We start from the raw sequence: 8,817 nt of genomic DNA, 5'->3' as shown, positions 1-8,817 counted from the left end.
ATCATCTTAAGAAAATCCTTCACAGGTTGCCCAGACACTTGTGTTTTAGTTAGTTCCAGATGCAGTCAGAGTTGACTATTCAAACCTCTACGTCCCCTCCCCTCAGAAACCACATCCATTCCACCCCACTGCCTTTTTCCAGGTGATCAGCCTGTCTGCTGCGGTCTCATCATTTGCTCAGAATTCCTCAGCCCAACCCAACCTTCCTATACATTCTGCCTCTCACCTCCCAGAAATACTAAAGATATCCAGTTGTTTTCCCCCAACCCACTAACCCTTGGTCCTCAGCCTGCATCTGAGGCGTTTTGTCCTCCAGCAGGACAGTCCGTGGCCTGCCTGGTCTTTCACCCTCTCTAAAGCAGAGTCTGCTGGCCTCTGTCTGGGGGGAGGGGGGGGATGCTTGTGTACTGGTAACTGATTAGTTAGTGCTGCCTTTAATCTGGAGAACCAGAACCAGCACCAAGGACGCAACCCAAGGCACGCAAGCTACTCAAGAGCTATACTAGTTTGTAGTACCAACATACACCTCCCAGCCCCATCCTGGACATCTCTCTGCACGGCTTCTGGGAAGACTTCAACTTTGGGTTTTCCGGGTCTAATCAGACAGCCTGTTTAGGACTAGCTCTTCATCATCTCCCTTTCCCCTCAGCAAAATCGCCAGCTGCTTCACCCATGTTTGTAGAAAAATCCCACCTCCTGGAGAGATGGCTCAGAGGTTAAGAGCACTGACTGCTCTTCCAGAGGTCCTGAGTTCAATTCCCAGCAACGACATGGTGGCTCACAGCCAGCTGTAATGAGATCTGGTACCCTCTTCTGGCCTGCAGGGACACATGCAGTACAGAACATTGTATGCATAATAAATAAATCTTTAAAAAAAAAAAAAAAAAAAAAAGGAAAGAAAAATCCCACCTCAAGGAACAAAATGCAGGGGTTCGAGCCCCACCCCGCCCCGCCTTACTCCTCCCCGATCCCGCCCCTTACCCCTCCCCGCCCCCGCCCCTTACTCCTCCCCGATCCCGCCCCGCCTTACTCCTCCCCGTCCCCGCCCTTTACTCCTCCCCGATCCCGCCTCTTACCCCACCCCGATCCCGCCCCTCACCCCACCCCGAACCCGCCCAGAACCCGCCCAGCGGCTTCTCTTCATCAATGCGGCTCTAGTGGGCGGGGCTCGTGACGTAGGGACGTGAGAAGGCCAGCCCGGAGCACGATGGCGGCGGCAGCATCTGAACCCCTGCGTGTGGGCTTCGTGGGCGCAGGCCGCATGGCGGAGGCCATCGCCCAAGGCCTCATACGAGCAGGTGGGGAGGCGAGGCCTGGTTGGGGGGCTTTCCAGTGGGAGGAGCCCTTAAGCCTCGGCGGAAGGGGTGCAGATGGTTCGCCCCAAGGGCCAGTGGGGTGAGTTCGCCCTGTTCCTGGGTCTCCAGGGTCCCTAGGTGAGCCTGCAGGAGGGAGGGTGGGTGGACGAGCCAGGTGTGGTATAGAGAAAAATAACACAGCTTGTTTTATGCAACACTGATTGTGTCGTTGAATGATATTCCTTTAAATGTATTGAATTAAAGAAAATTACCATTAACTCCATTCGTGACTTCTTTGTGGGGGTTTTGCTCTTTTTTTTCTCCCTGTTTTTTAGAGACAGTTTCTGGTTTCCTGGTTTCTCCGTGTCGCCCTGGCTGTCCTGGAATTCGCTTGGTAGACCAGGCTGGCCCTAAACTCAGAGATCTGTCTGTCTCTGCCTCCTGAGCGCTGCGATTAAAGGCGTGCGCCACCTCTGGTGGGCTCAAGTTTGACTTATATCCTTAATGTGGCTGTGGTTTTATAGTTCCCTATGTGGCACAAACCAGGGATTTGTCTTAGATTGGACTGGTTTAATGCCAAGTTAGTGTCCGACTTCCTGGCCGCCGCCTCCTGTGCCACATTCTCTGTTTTCTGTTCGGGCATCCGTGCCACTCTCAGGGGTGGGCAGCTGCGTGACATTTGAGAAGAAGAGGATTGGCTCTGTGGACTGAAGAGTGTCCGCCATCACTGGTCTGTCATCTCTAGATGTCAACAGCACCTTGCATGGGAAGGCCAAAGTGTCTCTCCTACACTGCCAGATGTCTGCTGCCTGGGCGCTGGAGGGGGCGGGGTGAGGAGGGAGGCAAACTGCCTGGCTGAGGACTGCTGGTGAACAGCAGGGGCTGGCAATCCTGGCCTAACTGCTTACAGTGTTTGGAAGACTTTACCTACAGATTGCAGGTAGAGGAAGTTGGTGACCTTTGGCTCTCTGCTTGCAGATGAACTTTAAAGTCCAGAGGGTCATGATCATTAGAGAATGGCTTCCTGCAAGTCTCATGGTATCCACATGTAAAACTGGCGCACGCCTTTAATCCCAGCACTCGGGAGGCAGAGGCAGGTGGATCTCTGAGTTCGAGGCCAGCCTGGTCTACAGAGCGAGTTCCACAGGACAGGCTTCAAAGCTACACAGAGAAACCCTGTCTCGAAAACAACAACAACAAAAACAACCTGGCAGCTCACCTGCCTGTTGGTGCTATAACAACCGTCACTGGCATGATTAGCTGCCTCTGTACCTTCCGAAAACATGATTTCCACCGAACGGGCACTTAGTCCTTCCCCTAGACATCCCAGCATACTTTGCCCTGCAAGGGAGCTTGTTGCCTGTCAGGTCTTTATCAGATAGGCTATTTTTTTTTTTTTAAAGATTGTGTGTGTGTGTGTGTGTGTGTGTGTGTGTGTGTGCGCGCGCGCGCGCATGTGTTGGGTGCCTGCTGAGACTAGAGGAGGGCACTGGTTCCACTGGAGGTGGACAGTTATGGACAGTTGGCAGTGCCATGTGGGTCCTGGGAACCTATCCCATGTCATCTGCAAGAGCAGCAAGTATTCTCAGCTGCTGAGCTGTCTCTCCTTAACCATCCATCTGCCCACCCTACTGAGCCATCTTTCCAGACCCTCCACCAGCTATCTCCCTATCCACCATGCTGCTCCAGGCCTGGTTCCTGCAGAGATTTTGCATTTTTGGCCAACAGACCATAGGTGCTCCAGTCAGCTGCCCCTTCCCTGAAAGCAGAGACCCTTGGGCCTTGTCAGGATCAGGCAGGTTCCTGGCCCCAGTGTCCCAACAGCAGCGATGGCAGTGGTGGTCACGTAGGATCGAATTCCCGGGGATTGCTCAGCACGGCGGACACGAGCATCCCTGCTGTGATCCTATGGAGCCTTAAGCTAGCAGTGGATGAGGCACGCTGTTTCCCATCCTCCCTGCCCTCACCGGCTTCTGCCTCTCGATCCAGGCAAAGTGGAAGCTAAGCAAGTGCTGGCCAGTGCCCCGACAGACAAGAATCTCTGCCACTTCAGGGTGAGTGGGACTTAGGGTCTTGTCCTTCTGAAGCATTTCCCAGGGGCAGCTTTGGCTGAAGGTCTGAGATGGTTTGGTTTGTCCTGGAGAAGGCGAGGTCAGAGGTCAGGGAGAAGGTCAAGCTTCCGGAAGACTAGAGTACCCTGAGGGTGTGCCTGTGTACGGTGGTTGTGGACACTAAATTAGGAGGGAAGGTTCCAGAAGGTAAATCTTGGCATCTGTGAGGAGCAGGGCCTGCTGGGGGTGTTTCTTAGGCATTTGAGAGTCACGGCTAGTATAGACATTTGTAACCACAGAGGCCTGAGGGCACCCACGGGATGCGGGATGATGGATGGCACTCGGGTGGGTTGTCCGATGTCCCCTCACACGGTCATTTCTGGCCCTGGTGTCTGTGCAGGCTCTGGGTTGCCAGACCACTCACTCCAACCAGGAAGTGCTGCAGAGCTGTCCTCTTGTCATCTTTGCCACCAAGCCTCAAGTCCTGCCAGAGGTTCTGGCAGAGGTGGCACCTGTTGTCACCACTGAGCACATCGTGGTGTCTGTGGCTGCTGGCATCTCTCTGAGCTCTCTGGAGGAGGTAAGTGGTGTGCGGTGTGAATACAGCCTTGACCATGAAATAAGCTCTGCTGGCCACACTTGGGAGGCAGACAGTATCCCAGACAGTCTCCAGAAGTAGTTAGTTGGCCCACCAGGGTTAGTTAGTTGGCCCACCAGGGTTAGGTAGTTGGCCCACCAGGGTTAGGTAGTTGGCCTGCCAGGGTTAGGTAGTTGGTCCACCAGGGGTTAGGTAGTTGGCCCACCAGGGTTAGGTAGGTGGGGTAATGTTCTGCCACTGTACCTGGGAAGTAGGGACTCGAGGCTGCATTTAGCTGAGGTGTTTGCCTGGCAGGCTCAGCCTGCCTGACACTAAGCTCTCTCTTGTCCAGCTGCTGCCCCCGAACACCCGAGTGTTGCGAGTCTCTCCCAATCTACCCTGCATAGTCCAGGAGGGGGCCATGGTGATGGCACGAGGCCACCACGCTGGGAACGACGATGCCAAGCTCCTGCAGAACCTGCTGGAGGCCTGTGGGCAGTGCATAGAGGTTCCCGAGTCCTACGTAGATATCCACACTGGCCTCAGTGGCAGCGGTGTGGCCTTTGTGAGTATTGTCTTAACCCATACCCTGGAAGGCAAGCCCTTAGCAAAGGCCTTGCTCTCAAGGTCTCAGAGTCAAGCCTTGGGGCCTCGAGTGGTCCATGGGCTCTGCTGTCTCTCAGAACATCATGCTTTGTTGGACCATTGAGGCTGGCCCCTTTACCAAACTCTGGGTTTAGGCCTTATGGCCTCAGGTATCTGTGCCGATGTTTGGGGCCCTGTTTCTTGTGGTTCTGAGCCAGTGGTTCTCAGCCTTCCAAATGCTTCAAACCCTTTAATACAGTTTATGTTGTGGGGACCCCAACCATAAAATTATTTTTGTTGCTACTTCATAACTAATTTTGCTACTGCTATGAATCGTAATGTAAATATCTGTGTTTTCTGTTGGTCTTAGGCGACCCCTATGAAAGGGTTATTTGACTCCCAAAAGGGGTCGTGACCAACAGGTTGAAAGCTGCTGTTCAGAGCATTCTCTAGCTGGGAACCGTGTCCAGCAAAATGTCAGTTTTGACCTTCCCCCTTTCCCACTTCCAACGCTATTGCTACAGGTGTGCACATTCTCGGAGGCCCTGGCTGAAGGTGCCATCAAGATGGGCATGCCCAGTGGCCTGGCCCACCGCATTGCTGCCCAGACGCTGCTGGTAAGTGAAGGATTCCTCAGGAGAACGTTGGGAAGGCTGTGCTCCGGAGTGTGTGTGCCGTCTCCAGCAAACAGGAAGGCAAGGCTGCAGAGTCCAGACAGGCTGGGCAAATGTGTAGCTGCCCCCCCCCTTTCTCAACTCTCCCTTCGCTCTTCTCCCCAGGGGACAGCCAAGATGCTGCAGCAGGAAGGGAAGCACCCGGCCCAGCTTCGGACAGATGTGCTCACACCAGCTGGAACCACCATCCATGGGCTTCATGCCCTAGAGCAGGGCGGCCTTCGAGCAGCTACCATGAGCGCGGTGGAAGCGGCTACCCTCCGGGCTAAGGAGCTCAGCAGGAAGTGAGCCAGGCTCCAGGGAAGACTACAGGCTCCTTGCCCAGCTTCGGCCTCCGAGTGGTGAGAAGAGCCTTGAGTGGGTGTTGTAGTGTGCTCTCCTCCGAGCGTCACGGCCATCGTCAAAGACGCTGGGAAGACTTGTAAGAGACCCTCAAGATCAAGTCTGTTGCCTGTGACATTCCGTCAAGGAAGGAGGAGGTGGGGAGGGTCGCTTGGCCCTCATCTCTGATTCCAGCTCCTCCCTTCTGCACCTCTCAGCCAGTTTTAACTGTCCTAATTGCACATGACCTCATGGTCTCAGGAGGTGGTAGGATATGCAGCCTGCAGAAGATTAACTGAAGCAGGAGAGGGTTCCATGTTTGCAGATATGGGGGACATCATCATCATCCGTGCTGGCATGAGATGTTTTCATGGTGTGGCTGCTTTGGGGTCACCCACACTCCTATAAGCAACACCCCATCCATGCTCTGTAAGCCCAATAAACTCATTGGTTCCCCAAGTCGGACTTTGGTAGAATTGTGCTTTGGTTTGTCCTTGGTACCCTATAAAGAGGGGGTAAATATTTCTATTTCCTCAGGGAGACTATCTACAACATCAGGCAGTAGCCTCCTTGCTTGCCCAGGTTAACCCCATCTTCCCCTTGTCCCACCTCTAAAGACGACGATGGTTCTCTATGCATCACACAAGTGTTTCTACTTCCTCTGCACTTGGAAAAAAAGTGTCCATCTCTGCAGGCCTCCTCACCCCCCAAAGTATCAATAATCTTACTTCTAAAGAGTCATAATAGACAGTGCTGGTTCTTGCCAGGCGGTGGTGGTACACACCTTTAATCCCAGCACTCAGGAGGCAGAGGCAGGTGGATCTCTGTGAGTTCGAGGCCAGCCTGGTCTATAGAGCGAGTTCCAGAACAAGCTCCAGAGCTATAAAGAGAAACCCTGTCTCGAAAAACCAAAAAAAAAAAAAAAAAAAAAAAAACAGAAAACAGAAAACAGCTTGGCTGCTTGGTTATACAAAGCGCTGAGTGAGCTGGCCAATGATGAGAAGGCAGGTGATACAGACAGCAGAGGGGTCCAGCTGGGCTGCAGCATCACTTGCCTGTGTTGTGCAGACAGAAGACAATTGGCTTCCCTGGCTTCCAAGCCATGCTGAGTCTAGGTATGATGGAGTCCCAGGGTCTGATAGAAGGCACCCCCTCATGGGGAACCTCTTGGGCAGCCCACCTGCCAAGAGACTGATGGCAAACCAACAGATCTTTCTTTCTGGGACCAGGGCTGGGAAGGGGAACACACCCCTTCATTGCCCAGTCATGGTCCAGAGGTGACAGGCTGGGACACAGGATGTTAGCGCCTCAGAGGCAGCTTTGGGGCCATTCAGCTGTGATACTGTCATCCAGGCCTTTCTAGTGTATGCTGGTCACCTAGCCACTGCTTTCTGAGATAAAAACTGATCGATGCTCATCGTATTCTCTTTATTGTCCCACTTGTATATCCTCCTCCTACCCCATCCTATGGGGTGTTCCAGATCCAAGCATTAGATCCAGTCACAAAAAAGAAGACTAAAACAGGGTGGCTGATGACGTTGACTAGTTTCACCTTTATTACACAAGTGCCATTATACCATCTGGCCAGGTGAACTTAGCAAGGGTGAGTGTCAGAAAAAGGGCCCTACAATAAGTTACGAAATTCACAAGCCCAAGATCCTATTGAGGGCAGCTGATGGGTCAAGATGCTCTTGTGAGCCCATTTGGAAGAGGCTGGACTGTACCAGGTCCCAGCTGGGCTTCCCATAGTCAGTCCTAACTAGGTACCTAACTAGGTAGTGTCAAGGGCTCATCCTCAGAGGACCAACCTTCTAGCTTGATTTATGCCCCTCCGGTCACACCATTTTGTTCACCTGTAGCTCAGCTGCTCTCATTTTCCAAGTACATGGACCTTGGGGACAAGGCTGCCTGTGACCACGGCAAGCTCGCAACCCCCAAAGGCGGTGGTGGTGGTGGCTCCAACAGAACTCACACCCACCTTTCTGTGCTGGGTGTCTGCTCCAGACACTGCGTTTATGAATCCAAGGCAGGACCACCTACCCGAAAAGGCTGCCTATACTTCCCAGGCCAAAGGATCACTCTACTTTGCGGGGAACAGGCAGGCCTCTGGGGCAAGAGATCCAGGATTCCCTCTGGGGCAAGAGATCCAGGATTCCCGCACGATGCCTTTTACGTAGCAGGTAGCAATGGCTGCTGGAGAAAGGGGCTGCAGTTTCACCTTCCTTTCTAGTTCATGCAACTCGGTGCCCGTAGGGAACAGCAGTGCAACCCAGGTAGGTACACAGTGAGAGCAGAAGGCTCTCTTGAGGGGCCCATGAGCCCCTAGGGAGCCCCATCAGACACTAAAGGTGAGGCAACTGCGCATCTTAGGCCCAGCTGCCACTGGGGCTAAGGCCGCTGTGCAACTGGATATGCAGTACTGCAAGCCCCTGAGATATAGGACCTATTGCTGGGACATATGGGCACCTGGGCAAAGCAGCCCCCTCCACAACCAGGGCTCGGCCACCAGCACCTATGGCATGTAAAGAACACCAGCATATGCCAGCCTAAAAAAAAAGAAAAGAAATACACTTTTAAAAAATAGTGCTGCTGTTTGAACTCAGGGTCTCGGGCATCCTAGCAAGCACCATAGCATCCCTAGCCTGAGATGATACCTTGGCACCTTCTCAGGGGCGTCTGTCTCCCTAGCCCAGTGAATGGTAGTGTACAGACACAAACCTGGCAGGAACGCTGTGTGACCCAGTCAGCCCACCCTTGTTTATAGGGCAGCAGCAATATGGGGCCATGGAAACCTCCTGGACCTTGTGTCCCTAGGTGAAGGGGGCTTGGACAGTTAGAGAGGCCGGTGAGAGGTCTCACTCCTGAGCCCTCCTAGTCTTTGTCAACTCTAGTCCATCTGGGCCCAGGCCAAAGGAGGAAATACAATAGAAAGGACAAAGACAGAAACGGATGGAAACCTCTCCAAAAGAATAGTACAGGTAGCCTAGGCTGGAGCGGCTACTAGAGGCTTTCCAGGCTGGATGTAAATCCAAGGCCCAGGCAGGTCTGCCTTTCTGCAGACCTGGAAGTAGGTCTATGAAAGCCTGATGGCAGCTCCTAGCCTGGGTGCCTGGCTGATATGGAAGCTGCTGATATAAATACATTAGGCTTCTGAACCCCCACCCAAGTTGCTAGTGCTGGAGACTCTCTACCAACCATGACTGCCCAAGGTTCTCTAGGTCTTTAGGCTTGCGGAGGCCAGGGACATAGGTGACCAGATGGGCTCCAGTGTCTGCTACCTGAGCCTCCGTTCTCCTGTTCCATGTTGTCCCTCA

General features: G+C 53.4%; 1 protein-coding gene across 1 annotated transcript; it reads left to right on the top strand.

The window, feature by feature from the left end:
* Positions 1-1,144: 1,144 nt before the first annotated feature.
* Pycr3 (pyrroline-5-carboxylate reductase 3) lies at positions 1,145-5,962 on the top strand. The gene is made up of 6 exons (XM_006989296.4): positions 1,145-1,298; positions 3,285-3,349; positions 3,747-3,926; positions 4,276-4,488; positions 5,033-5,125; positions 5,288-5,962. The coding sequence occupies exons 1-6, from the start codon at positions 1,208-1,210 to the stop codon at positions 5,468-5,470; spliced, it is 825 nt and encodes a 274-aa protein (XP_006989358.1). The 5' UTR covers positions 1,145-1,207; the 3' UTR covers positions 5,471-5,962.
* Positions 5,963-8,817: the final 2,855 nt, after the last annotated feature.

Source organism: Peromyscus maniculatus, chromosome 20 (genome assembly GCF_049852395.1).
Source record: "Peromyscus maniculatus bairdii isolate BWxNUB_F1_BW_parent chromosome 20, HU_Pman_BW_mat_3.1, whole genome shotgun sequence".
NCBI classification, from domain to species: Eukaryota; Metazoa; Chordata; class Mammalia; order Rodentia; family Cricetidae; genus Peromyscus; species Peromyscus maniculatus.
Note: the sequence above shows the minus strand (reverse complement) of the source record. Positions and strands in the feature narration are given on the sequence as shown.